The 18362-nt window shown below is 39.9% G+C and overlaps 2 protein-coding genes across 3 annotated transcripts in view; one reads left to right on the plus strand and one right to left on the minus strand.

Annotated features, from left to right (window-relative positions):
• The first annotated feature begins 345 nt into the window (after nt 1-345).
• Nucleotides 346-14848, plus strand: LOC131772874 (transient receptor potential cation channel subfamily V member 6). Its single transcript, XM_059088834.2, has 17 exons — nt 346-541; nt 3478-3793; nt 4169-4382; nt 4948-5106; nt 5459-5613; nt 6186-6332; nt 6695-6776; nt 7383-7498; nt 7688-7804; nt 7995-8105; nt 8895-9046; nt 9556-9665; nt 10048-10139; nt 10671-10796; nt 11438-11473; nt 12325-12513; nt 14312-14848. Exons 2-17 carry the CDS (start codon nt 3503-3505, stop codon nt 14387-14389), a joined length of 2175 nt encoding a protein of 724 aa, XP_058944817.2. The 5' UTR covers nt 346-541; nt 3478-3502; the 3' UTR covers nt 14390-14848.
• Nucleotides 14849-15016: 168 nt separating this feature from the next.
• The window catches only part of LOC131772875 (uncharacterized), a 4498-nt gene continuing 1152 nt past the window's right edge, over nt 15017-18362 (minus strand). Inside the window, exons 3-7 of one of the 2 annotated variants that reach the window (XM_059088835.2) lie at nt 17857-17950; nt 17319-17493; nt 16754-16785; nt 16101-16342; nt 15017-15846 (exon numbers count right to left, since the gene is read on the minus strand). In XM_059088835.2, coding sequence (XP_058944818.2) covers nt 15229-15846; nt 16101-16342; nt 16754-16785; nt 17319-17493; nt 17857-17950 — 1161 coding nt within the window. In that variant the 3' untranslated portion in view covers nt 15017-15228. Of the gene's footprint in view, nt 15847-16100; nt 16343-16735; nt 16786-17318; nt 17494-17856; nt 17951-18362 lie in introns of both variants that reach the window. The other variant, XM_066158514.1, reaches the window with a different exon arrangement.

The following is an 18362-nucleotide window of genomic DNA, read 5'->3' on the forward strand; positions in this document are numbered from 1 at the left end:
ATTGCTGTTGTTGACGGTTATTAAAACAGTAGCAGAACTTTTGTTACAATTCCTCCATCACAAATGTTTTCAAGAGGCTATGTGCTCACATGAGGTCAGTGAACCCTTAAACCTAGAGAGCGATTTCCACTCTGGGAGGTTCAGCTAGATCTGGAAATCTCATGCTAGTTTCCTCCAAACCCATTATCTGTAGTCAATCAACGACGACCTGGGACACTTTCTCTTTCCTAATTGAAAGGTTTGGCTTTGTTTGACCCCGATTATGTTCAGAAGGAAGCTGTGACTCTGACGTAAATGCTCTCCGTTCACACAAAGAAAATGCAAATGTAACGCAAGCTATTACTTATTCATAAGACATCCACAAAATTTTGCATATTTTTGGCCGCCAACATGGCCTATCAAACAGGATCAGCATGCTAAGAATTTATCGAACTGAGCGTGGCTTAAAAGTCCTAAAGCGTGAGAAAATGAGCAAAATTCATTTACTTTCATTTGAGTGGTCTCTGACAACAGAAAGGAAACCTGGTCGATAGCTAAGACCGTAAGTATTGATTTATATTGATTGTACACTCGATGATTAAGTTAATTTACTGGCAGATTTTTCATATATTGTCCATTACTGGTATAGAACTTTGAAGTCGTCCCTCCTCAAGTCAGGGTTTCTACGAATACACATCCAGGGATAAACCTGTAGACTCTATTTATTTAGACTCTATTTATTTAGACTCTATTTATTGACAGTTTCAATTGCTTTCTCGAAAGAAATAATTCCTGTTTTGAAGGTTAACATCCGTGTCCAGTTGTCAACAGCTTCAATTTCCTCCATCGCTGGACATATAGGACTTTGAATACGCAATGATTCTGTCTCTCTGCAGGCCAAGTTTTTACAGCACAACTAACAAGTTAAGATAGTCTACAATTTGCATTTCAGGCCATCTATTAACAGCTATAACGAAGACCTGAAAGATCTGAGTTTTCAATTCAAGTCTCAATTGAGGTTTACTCCGATTCTGTCAATAGCGACTCGTTGCCTCGATGATATTTATTGCTGAACGACCGAAAATTCGTGCTTTGCGCAATCTGATAATCTAACAAATGTGTTTGATTGCGTTACACGGAGATCGGGTTTAAAAGACAGATGGCTTAAATCTTGACATACGCATACACCAGCAAATTGTTACAACTAATGCAAAAGCAAACAGAACCACAGATTAACAAAATTACATTCATTTATTTACGTAGATCCAACAAATGAACGCTCTAATCCAAAGTGAATGAAGTCTAACATTTCGCTAATATTCTCAAACTTCCTGTTCTTTCATAGTTTGAAGCTACACTGGTTTGCAGATTTAATGAATGTAACCGAAGAAGTTACAATTCATAGACCCAACGTTTCGACACTCCTGTCTAGTGCCTTCATCAGGGGTGATTTAAACGCTGCAACAAGAGGTCCTTTTATATGATCACTAATTAGCGGCCTTTTTTCTGACGAGGTGTAAATAGGCGTCAGGAAGCAGACCGCCATCGTCACGATTTAAAGGAGCGTGGGCGGAGTTAATGTGCCAAGCCTCCAAACAAAGGCGCTGGTGGTAACGCCGATTAGTAGTGATAATTTTAGAATTATCCCACCCAATTGTATGGTTGGTTAGGCAAGTATGCTCCGATAAAGCTGAATTTTCCTTTTTGCAAAGAAAAACCGCTTTTTGGTGCTCTTTTAACCGTGTACCAAACTGGCGTTTGGTCTGTCCGATGTATTCGTTATCACAGTCATTGCAAGGAATAGAATAAATGGCGTCGGTTCGTTGTTCTTTCGTGACAGGATCCTTAGGTTTGGCGAAAATATGCCCCAAAGTCTGAAAAGGTTTTTGAGCAACTTTAACGTTGTGGCTATTCAAAATTCATCATCACTCGATTCGAAGGCTGAGGAGAGGAAATATGTTTCCAATGTCCTAAAGGCAAATGGCTATACAAAAACTTTTCTTCGTAACTGCCAAAAACCAGTTACAAATAGTAACGCTCTTGATGAAAGGGAACCAGCGACTGGTTTTGCTGTTATTCCTTACATACAGGGTGTTACTGAACCCATCAAGAGAATTTTGAATAGCCACAACGTTAAAGTTGCTCAAAAACCTTTTCAGACTTTGGGGCATATTTTCGCCAAACCTAAGGATCCTGTCACGAAAGAACAACGAACCGACGCCATTTATTCTATTCCTTGCAATGACTGTGATAACGAATACATCGGACAGACCAAACGCCAGTTTGGTACACGGTTAAAAGAGCACCAAAAAGCGGTTTTTCTTTGCAAAAAGGAAGATTCAGCTTTATCGGAGCATACTTGCCTAACCAACCATACAATTGGGTGGGATAATTCTAAAATTATCACTACTAATCGGCGTTACCACCAGCGCCTTTGTTTGGAGGCTTGGCACATTAACTCCGCCCACGCTCCTTTAAATCGTGACGATGGCGGTCTGCTTCCTGACGCCTATTTACACCTCGTCAGAAAAAAAGGCCGCTAATTAGTGATCATATAAAAGGACCTCTTGTTGCAGCGTTTAGATCACCCCTGATGAAGGCACTAGACAGGAGTGTCGAAACGTTGGGTCTATGAATTGTAACTTCTTCGGTTACATTCATTAAATCTGCAAACCAGTGTAGCTTCAAACTATGTCTGATTGTCCACCTGGTTGCCGTGTGAACTTTAATATATTCCTGTTCTTTGTTGAAGATTGTAAGTCACATGGTTCAATAGTTGCTAAGCAACCAAGTACTTAAATGAGAACCTGTGACAAGTAAACAAATCGGAAATTATTTTCATATCCGAAACAATCGGAAATAGGGCTGCTATTTAATGAGAGACTGGCCGCTGTTAAACACCTTAAAAGCCTTTAAAATTCATACTTCTCCAAAGCTCAACAAAACAATGGAAGATTTGCGCAAAGAAGCATGACAGATCAATTTCACGCCATATGCATGCACGTATTCAGTCTCGTCCTTATTAAGCCCCTTGGAACACATTGAGCGCTGGTGAAGGAGAAGTGTCTGAAAAAGCCTCATGAAACATGATGAAGCAAAAGCAGACTTAATTATATTTTTTTGTGCGCGGAACCTTTCTGAGGGCGTTGGGTAAACAACTGGTTTTGGTCGCGGTTTTTATAATGAAACTGATATGTTTATCAAACGAGAAGGGACTTCGATATTTCCCACAAATCATGCTCTTTATTCGTAACCTTTGGGTAAAGTGTCTCGATTACCGTCCGCCGTTCGGGAAAAGAGCTTGCGCTCACCGCCTCTCCCTCCCCTCGAAGTCACGGCACTTCCTTCTCAGAAGGATTGAGGAGCGGTCTCAAGAAAACGGCGGAAAGCGGGCCTAGAGCTAAAAAAACACGTGATTACTACGTTGTCTTTCATTGTCACGAAAGAAGGTGTACGCTGATTTCTCGACCACTAACAGCCAATTATTTTATCTCATAGGTAGAGGTCCTAATTTAAAGGGGTCATGGGCAACTGCGCTCAAAAGGCGCTTGGAACAAGGTCCCTCCTGAGGGAGGACCAAGATGAGGCATGGAAGGCCCAAACACGAGGAAAACTTGAAAACAAACTTTACACGTTTGTGGACCTCAAAGGCCTAGGGGGCAGCACCGAATTTGTAAAAGTCTGGAAGGAAAGCGGCAAGTTAGGGTTTGTGAAAAAGCTTCAGGATGAAAAAATTCTATTACCTTACTTATATGAACAAGGAGAAGGAAAAGTACTTACTGCTGAAGAACTCAAGGAATGGCAGAACTCAGAGGTATAGTTATGAAACATCTCGCGATTCTTCATAAATTGTGACCGTTCACGTTTTTGTCTCCTAATTAAACAATGAAGAGTTAGACGACTGGCTGGGGTCTCTGTCTTTCACTGTCTGTAAAGCACGCTGCTATATTCCATCTTTCAAAGTATCTTACCCAAGATTGCTGTGGCCAGTCTGTGGTACTCTACATCCTGTTAGCTTCTGGCCTGTATCGCTCTTATTTCGAATGATGTATCTGTTGACTATGCTTTTCCTGGCGTTTCTTTTCGGTTCTTTTGTTTCTTCGTTCTTGCGCTCTATCCTTTTAAGGTGAAGGTTGCTAATATCAGACTTTCACTAACATTGATCTCAACTATGTTTACTACTTCTCAGCCCGAAAGACACAGGACAACCGAAAGTCGCGATGATTCACTTCACGCACCTCGTAAAGCTTGCTGGTCTTTGGCACACCGTGGGACACTGGGGGAAACAGCGCTGCACCTGTGCTTCCTTACGAACAATAAGACTATGACAGAGATGGCGCATGCTCTGTTGGAATTGTATCCTGCAATGGCACTGGACCAATACGAAGGCCATGAATACCGTGGTAAGGAAAGAAGTTCTATTCGATCATTTTTCTCTCAGCTCAGGGGCTATTCTGTAATAAGGAGCCTTTTTAAGAGACTCTAAACAGAACAGAGAATTGAAATGAAACTTGAAATTTATGGCGTAAAAGTACGCTAAAGAAACTCGGCGAAAGTTCCAAGCAGTGCATTGAAAAAGTTCTCGGTAGGACACCTAACCCAACCAACTTACATAAAGCGTGCGATCAGGATTATGACATATTCAAACCCTGGCTTTTAATTACATACTTTTTCAAGGTATCTAGAGGCTTACTTGGTTCGCCCCATCGAGAAAGGAACATTAGCTGCCATAAGGACCTAGTTTAAAATTTGGGGGCGAGCTGGAAAAGTTGAAGGCGAACTTGTTTTATTTCAGGGGGCGAACTCGCGAAGGTGGTAACGGGTGGAATTACTATGGGACAAAATGTCCATAAACCCTTTGCCATCAGCCCAGCCCTTCCATTGCCAATTTTTTTTTTCACCAGAGTTTTCATAGGAAAATTAAGAGGAAGGAGGCATTGATAAAAATATTTTGCTTTCTTATTTTAGGTGAAACGTCTGTTCACATCGCAATAGTAAATGGAGATCTGGAGTCACTAAAGCTTCTGATTGAGAAATGCAGTGCTGATGTTCACGCACGCGCACGAGGGAGATTTTTCATGCCAGAAGATTGCAAGGATAAAATGAAAACAGATACAGATTATGATGGTGAGTGAAAAGAACTCCCCACCCTCCCCTTGAGGAAGAAAGTTCCCCTTAATAAAGCTATAGACGTACAGACCGTCTCAAACGGTCAGGTTTTTGGGGCTTTTAATCTGAAAATGGTATGAACAATTTGGCGAGCAAACAACAGCGGAAGTCTTGGAGATTTAGAGCTTGTTCTATTAATTTTTTGATCGTCTCAGTTGCACAGAAGACTGGTATGGGCTTCTATAACGAAGGTGTATCAATCGTTCTAAAAAGTGCGCTTAAGAATGGCTAGTTACGGTCTCTTACGAAACTTGCTGTCAATGCCTCCCTTTTCACGTCTCAAACGTTCAAAAATGTTTTCAACCGACAGGTTATGCTTACTACGGCGAGTACCCAGCAGCCTTTGCCGCATGTTTCGAGAGAGAGGACATGTACGATTACCTTGTAAGGAATGGCGCAGATCCCAACAAGCAAGACACCTTTGGCAACACAGTGCTACACTTGTGCGTCATACACAACAAAATAGTAAGTTAGTTTATAATTTAGTTTTTTCACCGTTAGGATCTGGTTCCTCAATGGGTGGTTAACGCTATTTGCAGCTGGATAATTCTGTATCCGGCGGATAGCGTGGCACTTTTTGTTAACACTTATCCGCTGGATAGCGATTTACTGGTTATAAATATAGATAGCGTTATCCGCCTTTGAGTGACTGGACCCGGGGGCAGACGTTCTTCATATTTCTACACGGAACAAATGTTACCAAAGAAGAAAGTTTTGTTATTTTATTGATTAAATCAATCTCAGAATTTCAGCTGGTTCGTTCTAACTACGCTATGTGAATGAATGAAAATCTCGTAGCACAGTCTATATGTCTATAGTTGTAACATTCAAGACGGACAGATAAAAAGTTTTAAAGTTTAAACAATGAATGATCAGAAAATGAAACAAAACCACTGTTTTTTAATCCGCCATTCTATTTCTCAAGTTGGATCTGTAAGGTTAGATTAAGTTTTTATCGGTGAGGCTTCGGACGCGTTTAGTCACCGATTATACCAAATGGTACCAAGTGATACAGTAAACTTACATTTCTTTTATAGGAAATGTTTCTTCACGCTACGCGAAGGAAGCACGTGATCCCCGGCAATACGTTCATAAAAAATGGCCAAGGACTTTCCCCCCTGACACTTGCTGCTAAATTGGGACGAAAGGAAATATTTTATGTAATTCTCGAGCATCAAAGCATAGTAAGTTATCCTGGATTTACAACTGGTGAAATTTAGTCCTTTACACCCCAAAATCAATTTGCAGATTCTCTACTCTGTTCTCTATAAATTTCCAAAGGTGCTGACCAGGAGAATTTGTTTAACAATCAAGAGTTTCTTTAGTTGGTGATCATTTCTTTTATTCTCGTAACCCTTATGTTTGACTCAGGGGTGAAGAAATTGGATGGTAGTTATTCTTAGGCGTTAGAGGGCTAAACTTTAAGAATTCTACGCTAAATTTTTACTAACAACTGGACTAAGTTAGTGTTACAGGATTATCATTATTAATAATAGTTTGCAGCTTTTAATCGATCTTAACTCTCGTATGAATTAATTTATGAAAGGAATACTGGACGTATGGACGCATGACATGTTCGGGATATCCGCTGGAGGGTTTGGATTCCATTGACAAGAATGGTAAATCTGGTAAGTCAGATAAAACTTGTGAATAAAGGGGGTAAGTTTCTAAAGAAAATGTGGTGCTGCGTCGGCGGAAGAGTATAACAGGGTAATTTAGTATTGTCAACTGAGTTGATAACGTAAATTGGCCACCGTAAAGAGTTTAAAAGCAGACGTTTCGAGCGATAGCCCTTCGTCAGAGCGAATGACGAAGGTGTAACGCTCGCAAGGGACTGAGTCGTGTTTGGTTTCAGTTTTGAATCTGATTGGTTAAGAAAGTGGTACGGGTTTCCTAGTACCTGGATCAATCACAAAACGCAGTGAAGCAAACTAGAAGCGAAGCAGGATTACTAAACACGTTCAATCGAAAATTGATGAAACGATATTAGGGCTTACTTACATTGTGTTCTCTCCATCATGATTCGGCTTTTATTTCCGTCTTACCTTCAAATTTCGCCTAATCCTCGAGCTCTGTCGCCTCAGCCGAGTCTGATACCTACTGTGAGTCTTGACGTCACCGCAAGACGTCACATGGGGAGACGCACCGTTTTCCTCTCTCCCCACTTCTTAATAGCATTAGCACAGACAGAATGAGTTTAGCATGTTCTGTTTTATTCGATGTGTCTTTTTTAGGTGATGACTCAGCATTACTTATTACACTAAATGGAAAGAAGGACAATCATTTGGACATGCTGAACAGCGGTATCATATATCGCCTTTTGGAAGAAAAATGGAAAGCTTTTGCGAAGGTAAGAACGCTGAATTCAATCGAGGGGACCTTTGCTTATGCAGACAAAAAATTTCGTTAATTTTACACAGGCTTCTTGAATTGGGAAATGATGTGGGAGAAGAGAGAACTTGAACACAGAGTAACACAACAGCCCCTTCAACTGTCTTTAGCAATTAATGAACTCTGATGATTTCCGTTTTCATCGCAGGGCAAGTTCTACAGGCGATTGTTATTCGCGGTGCTTTATCTTGTGGTTTTCAGTTTGGCCATTTATCTTCGTCCACGACATCTTGATCCCAAGAGAATAGAGACTGGTACTGATAGAGTAAGTTTCCTCATGGGAATTGGCAAAACGTACTGTTGTGAAATAGAATCCATAAAATTTTTTTCTTTTTCGCCTTCTTTTCCCAGCTTCCTCTGTTTAAAAACGGAGAGCCTTGAAAACAGGCTAGTAAACATTGATACAGTTTTTCTGGTTAATTAAGCACTTTTTATCCTCGCATTCGCATTCTTAGTTTCGCGTTGTTGCTGAAGGCTTCACAGTTCTTGGTGCGTTTATCTACTTGGTGCTGGAAATCAAGGATGTGTTGATAACTCAAGGAGTTCAAGCACAGATGAAAACTTTGGTATGAAAATACTAATGATAGTCCCGCTGATCTAATTGAAAATATTATTCATCTATAAATTATTAATCCATGTATGATAGAGCGGTTTTCAATTGAAGTGTCAGAACACCCAAAACAAAGTCGTCCCTGAGACCAATCAGAAGAGAGGTTCACTCTATAATTAGCCAATGAGAGCTCAAAGTGAAAACAGGCAAACTGCTGGAAGGGCGGGAAAACGTACATGACTAAATCGCGATCGTTTTTAGTTTTGCAACTGATTGGTTGAGAAGATGGCGCGAATTTTCTGGACAAATCACAGAGTAAATTTGAAAAACAGCAAAGCAATTCCAGATTTCTTTCGACACTCAGTTGAAAATTTTCTCTAAATGATTGGTGGATTGGTACGAGGCTTTGTACCAAAAGTTCTCAAGGTACCCCATGATATGAAAGTTAATAAAAATGCGCATTTTAGGATACAAAAGAAAAGAGTCTTCAACATCCTTACGAAAACTGACGCTTTTTTCTCTTCGTTCGCTTTAGCCAGACTATAATGATTCATATTCCATAGTGGCTGATCCAATCAGAACAAACTAGACGTATGATCCACCAATCCGCCAATCATTTCCCTCAAAAATTGTTTAAACATAGCATTTAAAGTGCAAAAGACACCGTAGTGGTCCAACATTCTTCATTCACTGTCGCGAAATGGCTATCTTCATAACCAAATAAGACTGATATATTAAGAACTTGATGAAGAAATTCTTTGCAACAGAGGTTCCTTATTTAATGTCATGCAAACATCTTTTGCAGCGTGACGCACCAGGCAAAGCGATCTTTTTAGTATCCTGTGTTCTCGTTATCCTTGCGTTACCATGCCGTTACCTCGGAGAACACCAGGCCGAGACTACTATGTTAATTCTTGCTGCTCCTATGGCCTGGTGCTACCTGCTGTTTTTCTGCAGGTGAGTCACAATTAGCTTTGCATGCTGGGGAAAAACTACTAAGTACACAATTTAAAGCAATTTCCAATTGGATGTTGAAAGAGATTTGAGATTGCATTGGTTTTGCTTTACCTCGTTCTGTGATTGGGTCAGAAAACTAACGCCACTCTCTCCACCAATCAGATGCAACACTAAAACCAATGACGACTTGGTCGCCCGCGTTTTCCCGCCATTTAGCGGACAAAGCTTGCCTGTTTTTACTATGTGATCTTATTGGCTCTTAAATATATTTTTCTTTTTTCTGATTGGCCGTTGTTTTTACCTTGGTTTTGGTTTTACGACACTCAGTCGAAAAGCGCTCTATTTGTGATGGAGAAGAATTCCGTTGGGGAGGGGGGTGTGCACCCATCTTTCATTAAAGACTTTTAAGGTTAGGAGGGCACCGTCTGTTGATTGTTGATAACTTAAAGTGAATGCAACATTTATGGCAATGTTCCAGAAAACACTCCTGTCTGTCACTTAATTTGCAGGGGGTTTGGAGCAATCGGTCCTTTTGTAGACATGATATACAGGATGTGCGCTGGAGATATGACCAGGTTCTTCATCATTTATATTATCTACGTGGTGGGGCTTGCACAAGGTAAAACAACTTCGTCAGCGATATACGACGCGTAGTCACATAGAAGATGACTATGGTCATGGCTTCTATGAAAAAGCGTCAAAAATGGAAAAAAATGCTTTGCCTTCAAATTGCGCTTCAAGAAAATGATAATTTGCGAACATTTTTCGATACATCGACAGCAATAAACTAATTTTGTTTCTGTGTGGTATATACCAAAAGTGTCGGTGAAATCGGTGGAAATTTATCTCTATAAATGTTTAAAACCAGTATCAGTTAAGAAGGAGTACATTTCGTAATGAAGACCGTATTTGGGTAACTCTCAACGATACATGTTTTCATTTCATTGTAATTAAAACTGGTGACTAGTTTTTTTAAGACCCTCTTATCTTTTTTTTCGAAGCCTTCTCACACGTGATGAAAGGGGTGAACGGATTCACGAACGAAGGATTTACCATCATGACGCTGATGCGCATGACATTTGGCGAGTTTGACGTAAGTTGCGATGCGTCGTTACCTAATAAATATTATTCATTTTTATAACTACGTATAGAGTAAGCCATCCCCTTTCACACCACTGCACAAATGCAACACATTAACGGTGAAATCCTAACAGAATGCAGAAAGCTCGTAACATGAATCCAATTTAATGGCTTACATCGAAGTTAGCACAAGTGTCCATATCTCAGTGGTCGAACATTCGACGTTTTGATTGGGTCATACGTTCTCCTCTCAGCGAAACTCATAATTTATCCTTTCATAGTACTCCATAGTCACTCTCCGAAAAACATCTCTCTTTTGCCGATTGAAAATTTTTCGGTTTTGTCATGTCCTGATAATATTTTTTTGTTCCGGTAGTATTTTTACGAAGCAATTAGTGAGTTCACAAAATGTTGTTTTGCGGAAGTGCATTTTTGTTCCCTCATACACCCATTGTTCCTTAGCTTTGACTGATGTCGCAGAAAATTTCAAAATGGTAGTTATGTGTCCATAATTGCTGACTTCTGATCTTTTGTCTCTCCCCAGTTCTTCACGTTCGAGAAGTCCCGGCATCCCACACTGGCCAAGCTTTTATTTTTCTACTTCATGTTGTTCGTCACGGTTTTACTCATGAACATGTTGATTGCCATGATGGCAAACACGTATCAGAATGTAAGTAAAGAACCGTCTGACGGAACACACGAGTCTGACAAATCCTTGAGGAGTTTGCATTTTGAGCCTTGATTGATTGGAGAGATGTCAAGTTCTGAAAGTTAACTTACCCTCGTAGTGCCTCTGTCTTCACCCAGGAGTGTAAGTGGGTAGTGGCAATTTGTCACGGAAACCTGAGAAAATGCCAAGGGAAAGCCTGCAAAAAATGCTGGTAAGAAACCAGCCAAAATGACGGGATGACGTGATAAAATACCGAGGGAACCCTTAACAAAATACTGTAGGGAAACCTGACAAAATGCCGCGGGAAATCCTGACAAATGCTTTAGGGAAACCTGACTTAATGCTGTGGAATAACGTGAAAAAATCCCGGGGGGGGGGCACCCATAACAAAATGCTGTAGGAAAACCTCACAAAACACTAAGGGGAAGCCTAACAAAATTCAGGGGGATAACATATGATGGACTACGATTCTATCCAGAGGGAATTCCAAAACCCTTCATCAGTACATACCATGGAAACAGCGATAAGCTTGGGAAGTTATTAGGCTCAACTTTGTTTCTGGTTTTTGTTGTTATTGTTGTTACCATTTTGTTTCTTGTTTTTCTCTTTAAATTAAATTTTGTTTACTTTTGGTGTGGTAGATTTCAGACCGTTCGGCCAAAGAATGGAGAAGGCAGGTGAGATTTAAGATCTTTCAACTGATAATTAGTTTGTATGTTCACAAGGCAAATCCTCTTCAATCGACCTCGCCAAAAACCAATGTATTTGCTTCTGATTTGCGGAGAAGGTGACATAAGTCTATTTATAAAGTCAATTGCAAAGTCCTGCGACCTAAACTCATTGTAGTTCCTTATTACTTAAGACATTCCACCGAATCCGAGTTAAAATCCGGGTGCGATTGTCCTTTGCACCCAAGCGTTAATATGCATATTCTCCATACTGTTCTCTATACATTTCTGAAGGTGCTGACAAGGAGAATTTGTTTAACAATCAAGAATTTCTTTAGTTGGTGATCATTTCCCTCATTCTTGTGACCCTAATGTGTAATTTAGGGGTGATATTGTGAGGAGAAATTAGATGCTGGTCACTGCAAGGGGTTAAAGTATTAAGAGAAGCAAAGTAGTACCTAAAGGGTATGTTATCAAAGTTCGAGGATTAAAAAGGATCCCTAAATTACAATACAACCCAACCCAATACACAAAATTATTTTATTACTACTGCGTGTCTGACGGGTTCGGGAAATAACTTCTAGGCGCGCGAAAGGGCTTCTAATGAATGACGCACTGCAGAAGAAAAATGGATCAAATTGGAAGTCTTCGTCTAATTGTTAGCACGTCATATAAACTTAAGAAAACTTTCGTTTTCCCACACTGAAGTTAAGAAGAATTAACGACAGATAACGAGAGATTGTGGCGCAAAAACAGCTTGAAATGTTTGTGAACTGAGAAGTATAGTACAGGATGAACAATCGCAGTGTGCATATATATTGAACATACCGATGAGAGAGATCTGTGGTTTTGTTTTTTAGTGGGCACAGATTATCATGGTATTAGAACGTTCAGTGAGCCCATTGGAGCTGAAAAGGCTACAGGATGACTACTCTGTTAACATGGCATCGGAAGGAAGCAAAGAAAGGCGAAGGGGATTAATGGTGATCAAAAAGAGCAGCTTGCCAAGTAAAGCTGACAAACGGAAAACCGCCATCTTGAATTGGCAGGTATGTCTTGATCTGAAAAAAAAAATTCTGATAATAAATTTTCCTGACAGAATGCTTTCGATATGTATTTCCTGGTTTGGAAGTATGCAGGACGTTTCCTTCGAGCATTCTACTACGATATCAGAAGGTGTTTGGTTCTGTTCCTTAGGGGAGACTCAGATGTTTCCTTGTATCACTTTTGACAAATGTTTATCATCTTTCTCTCTCTTTAATAAGTTTACATGAAGTGCCCCCTCTAAATATAACTGGCGAGTAAGTTACATAGTACCATCTTCCCCATAAGAACATTTCCAGAACAAGTTTTGAAAGAAGTAATTAGCTCCGTTCCAATTCCTTCGGTACGAAATATTTCGTAAGGCTTAAAATCATTCTAAAGCGAACCGCTTTTAGGAAAGAAATACCACCGCTCCTTAAAATAAATAGCAGTTCATTCAGCATAAACGTAAAAACGACGTCAAAACCTACCTTACTAAGCACATAAACCTGTTATCAATTTAAAGTTGGTATAAAAATACTTATATGTTACGCCTATAAACGTACGATGTTGTTAGTCAAGTCTAAGTACCGGTAATTTTGAATAGAACTGTCTTTAAAATGAAACAGAATTTAGTTTTACTGACTGGTTGAGTGCATCTAAGTGTATCTAGAACACTTCTGGCAAAGGCGGTTCGTCTAACAAATGATTTAACCATACTAAAGCGCAGCTCTTCATTTCTTTAAAATTAATACAATCAAACTCTAAAAATTTAACGTTAGGCTGTACTCAACGAGCTGAGGTCTGAGCAGGCCGACTCTGAAGGAGGCAGGTAACATAATTCTGAAAACAACCTGCATATCATTTCACCTGCAACTTAAACTTCACGCACGCGCACTTACCTGCAGAACAGTCCGCTACTGCTTAAGCGAGTAATATAGGGTTGGAGGTGTGGGGGTTGTCCCACATGGATAGCCATGACATGTTTAATAAAGCTGTCTTTTGATCTTATTAGGACTGTTCTGCAGTCAGCACTTAATTCCAGAGTAAACATTAAAGCTATAAAGTGTTTGAATAATTAATTTGCAAAGAGAGTGGATAAGAACAAGACAGCGGTCGCTTGAAGAGAGGCGGGGGCTCGGACAGAGACAGCTTGCACTTTAAAACGGCGACCGCCGTTTGCCTAAGCCTCTCTTTTGCTGTTCCCAGCTTGAGAGCTCGCAACAGGCTAAAAAAACAAACAAAGAAACAAGTAAAACAACTAAAAGCCAAGTTAAAAAATTGAAGTAAATTTGACATGTTTAAAACTAAAAAATTAGCTTGGTTCAGTCTAAACGAATCACAGAGCGAAGTAGAGCAATCCCGTTGCAATCCCAGGGTTCTTTTCGACATCAATGAACAAAATGGCCCAGCCGACCATGGCTTTAAGGAGACGAAGAATCAAGGAATTAGTTCATTGAAGGAGCCACGAAATGACACACAAAGTTGCCGTTATCTGAGAGGGAACTAAAATCAGTTGTTTCGTGTGATAGAGAAAATTGCAAACAAACAACGAAAAATTAATAAGGAAAAGCCCATTGGTTAAAATAATAAACTTTAAAGCAACAACAAGACGGGAAGGGATGGAAAAGATTTTCTTGGATTGCATAAAGACTTGATGGAGCCCACTGATCATGACGTACATGGTTATGTACAAGATTAAAACTGTGACGTAAATAACCACTAGAAAGTACCTTAGCCTATGATTGAAATAAAACGATAATTTGCATACCTTTTTTTTCGTATCATTTCCAAATGATTTATTTCCAAATCTTTTTCTCCCAGATTCTTGGAATTGACTCTGTGAAAAACAAACTTCAAGAACAGGCGAAAAAACGGAATCTCACACCAGTATCGACGTGAGCCTCACGTGAACATCACGTGATCAAATCAGCACGCGGACACTATGACGTGGACGTACAGATGCGAGGTCGCTCGATGAAAGATGGGATAGATGGAAATGTGCATTTGTTGTAATACCTCGATAAGACTTTCTCAAAACAAAAATGGCTGAAATAAGGCGAGATTTATTGAGGGAGATATGTCATAAAAATGGATTGAGGATGTAAAAGAGCAAAAAGAACATTTTCAAATTTGGGGAAAAGCATAAAATGAAGTGTAATTTTTTATTCTACACGGGGGCAATTGAAATGTCCTTTTTGCCTCGATACTTATAGTTAGCACTCAATATAAACTTCTTTCAGGGAAATAGTTATATTTAAATGATATATGATAACATTTGTGAAGGATACACAGTACTCCACAATTTTACAATTTAAATGTTGCAGCAATTTGATATCGAGTTATTTAAAAAAAATTGAATGACTCGCCATTAATGTACTTCTTAGGAAATTTACAGTAATATGATCAATATTTTTTTGTGTTTTATCTCATTCATGTCTTGTATTTTTGTGTGACACTCATATTTTACCGTAGGATAAACTAATTGATATATTGTAAGCGACTTTATCTCATCATTCGAACCTAACGCGAACGTAGCTCTTGCTTTCGAGAGGTGTTGTGATGGAAAATCTCCACTTGAACTCCAGAAAACGGGGTTAGTTTCTGGAGAAACTGTATTGCTGAGTAGCTCTGGGGTATAACATGATGATTTGGTTTTATTAACTGAGTTGGTGATGTAAATTGGCCGTCGTTTTGAGCGTTGGCCTTTCATTTGCTCTTACGTTCTGTAGAAAAGCTCGCTACGGATCTTTGTACCCTTCATTTTCATCTTCTGAGTCTCTTGGGTCTACAAAGACATCATCTGGACGAGCTGTGTTACATTCATTTGACGATTCTCTTCTTTGGCCAGCTTTGTTGAGACTTTTTAGCTCCCCAATGACATTACGCATGCGGTCTGGTGTAGGATTTGGCCCCTCGAGGACGTGATACATTGGCTCCTCTTTCGTGCTGTCAAACTCGACACTCCTGCAGGTAGTACCAGCCTTAAGTTCTTCGATAACGCCTCGCATTTGCAGAGGAACCAAGTTGGATTCTTTTGGGTACGTGTCGGTGCAGGCAGGTCCCTTTCCAGCGGTGTTCCCTGGGCTCTCTAAGAGATAGTACAATGGCGCATTTGTAGACTGATCGAAAGGAGTTGAATCGCCTTCTTGGTGGTTATTAGGGGAGAAGGGGGATGTGTGAGGTCGAAGTGGAATTGCTGATTTGATCACATTTCGCAGCGAATCGAGAGGGTCTCTTTTGGACTGGAAAGTAACTGGAAAACGTTGATCAGTTTCTGAACGACTTGTGTTAGACTTTCTCGAGTTTTTGGGGTCGATGTCATCGGATTTTCTTTGATCCGTTTTGCATACCTTGTCCTGTGGAAAAGAAAAAAAAGAAGATGGAAAAACACTCAGGAATCAAGTTTTAAGAAGCGATGACACTTGTCAATAACTAGATAGCATGAAAAGTCCTTGGTATCACCGAGAATTTTATGCCATAAGATTCTCGGTGAGTAATTTTAAAATACCGAGTAGTTTATCGGTAACTAATTGTTCCCTGGTATCTTCTCGTACATGTTGCTAAAAGCCGTGATAAGATTGCTGCAGCAGAGTACCTTTTTCTTTCCTACCTTGGCTAAGCTTTGGTATTTATGTGTCTGGCTCCGAGCAAGACCTTCGTAGCCTGTTTGGTCTACAAAAACGGTATTCCTCTCATCACATCCTACTTCGTTCTCAAGACTTCGATAGTCCTCACTCGCTCCAGGTTCCCTTGTGTTTTCGACAAGAGGCTGGTACGAGTCTTGAGTTGCGTTTAATGCGTCACTTGGCTCAAGGTCCAAAACCTGCACACCTCGCTGGTAGATGGGATTACCTACAGAGATAGATATGGTTACGATTGGTGCAATTTTCCATCGAATATCTTTAGAAAAGCAAAACCAAAGCAATCATCACAGCCAATCCGCACAAATGCAAATATCCGGCTGATGACATAAAGTGTATGGGCATTGTGATCCCTTCGCGTCACCGTCTCGCCAAACCTAAACCCTGGATAGTTCTCGTGATTAAGTCGCGCTTAGTCATACTAATTTAGCAGCAATTTTTTCTGATCGGTTGAACAGTTTGCGCGAGTTCTTAGAGGCGATCAGAATTAAAGTGCAGTCAAAATAAACCTAAAACAGCTCTGGACCATTTTCGACATTTAATCAAAAATATTTCAAAATTACCCACCGTCAGCGACATAAAAAATAATTACAACAACAAATACCTCTGAACCAATACCTATCCGCGGTGTTTTCTTCTTCTTCTTTCGTGCGCCTATAGAGAATACATTACATACAGATTTTAAATGACAAAGTCGCACATATAACTAATTTAATTTCATCCTAGTTTGTATTTTATTTGTACACATGAAACAACATCGCCTCTTATTTGAACAGCTTTTTTTTGGCAGCCTATTAGACGAGAGGCTGTAAAACAACTGAATATGTTCGACATATTGTCTTAGATTTGTCCGATTTCATACTGTTTAATAATTTCCGATCAGTCATGATCAGAGATCGCACACTTGCGAATGCCAAAAGGGAGGGAAGAATCACACTTCACGATGTCTTAAATGCGAGATCCCGCGTGAAATCTAGCGAACGTTAACTAACTGACTCGTCGAGTATCTCGCGCCTTTAACGGGTAACCATTGTTTTATGCAAAACCGCTAAGCAAATTGGGAACGTTAACCCTGACCATAACCAACTACTGTCAACAAGTTAATATTTATATCTAAAGAGATGTACTAACGCGACACTAAACGGGTAATCAGAAGCAAAAAGAGAGACATCCTCATCAGATCTTACCCGCGTTTTCTCTTCAGACAAAGATATATTACCGCACACACCAAGACTTCCAGCAGCAAAAATGTCACTACCACACAATATGTCAGAGGGCGATATGTTTCTGCTGTTTTTCGGTTTTCAGGATTTGTTGGTGAGATGCTCGGGAAGTTTTCGTTTTCGTAGCATGCGCGAATGTCTGAAAAGGAAGTAACAACATGATTGTTGAGACGATTGAATTTTTAAGCTTCATTAGAGTGCAAGAAAACTGAAGATAATTAACAAGAAGCTAGAGTTGCTCTCGGCTACGCCTCGAGCAGCTCTTACGCATCTTTCGTGCTCTCCAAACTTCCCGCGTGCTTCATATCTCGATGAACGCACAGCTAACGTATGAGCCAATTGTTTTATAACGTTTTCAACCCGATGGAAATTTTTTTCTCGAGGGATTTGTTTGCTGATGTCATGAGTGTGCACAATAGGAATATGAAGCACGCTCAAGCAATTGAATTGGATTAGACAAATTTACTTGCTATGTTATAAAAATGAATGAATCAACTTTTACCGTAGCGTTGCCTGTAGTCTTCCCATCCCAAGCACACGAAGGCTATCAACGAAACTTTCCTTATGCTAAACACGAAGATGCCATCAGTCCCATCCTGTGTACAAATGAAGAAAGGAGAGAAAATTCATCTTAGCTCGAAAGCAAAAAGTTGACTTAACTCGTAAATTGCTCCATGATTTTCTAACAATTTCTCTCGTACACAACTAGGTCGCATCGACATCGACATGCAAGATAAACTTTTAAGATCCACCCTAACATCAGTATGCATATTCTCCATACTGTTCTCTATACATTTCCTAAGGTGTTGACAAGGAGAATTTGTTTAACAATCAAGAGCATCTTTAGTTGGTGATCATCTCCCTTATTCTCCTTTCCTAAATGTGTGATTTGGGGTTAAAATTGTGAGGAGATATTAGATACTGGTTGCTCTTAGAGGGTAAAGGATCTAGCTGCCATACAATTCCTTGTAAATCAGCCAGCAGAAGAATTTGCTATTACATCGCGAT

This window comes from Pocillopora verrucosa, chromosome 11, assembly GCF_036669915.1.
Source record: "Pocillopora verrucosa isolate sample1 chromosome 11, ASM3666991v2, whole genome shotgun sequence".
Classification (NCBI taxonomy): domain Eukaryota; kingdom Metazoa; phylum Cnidaria; class Anthozoa; order Scleractinia; family Pocilloporidae; genus Pocillopora; species Pocillopora verrucosa.

Coding starts and splice junctions, on each gene's coding strand:
- LOC131772874 (XM_059088834.2), top strand. CDS start 3,503: ATGGGCAACTGCGCTCAAAAGGCGCTTGGAACAAGGTCCCTCCTGAGG. Junction 6,333..6,694: donor TTCTCGAGCATCAAAGCATA/GTAAGTTATCCT, acceptor AATTTATGAAAG/GAATACTGGACGTATGGACG. Junction 10,797..11,437: donor TGGCAAACACGTATCAGAAT/GTAAGTAAAGAA, acceptor TTGGTGTGGTAG/ATTTCAGACCGTTCGGCCAA.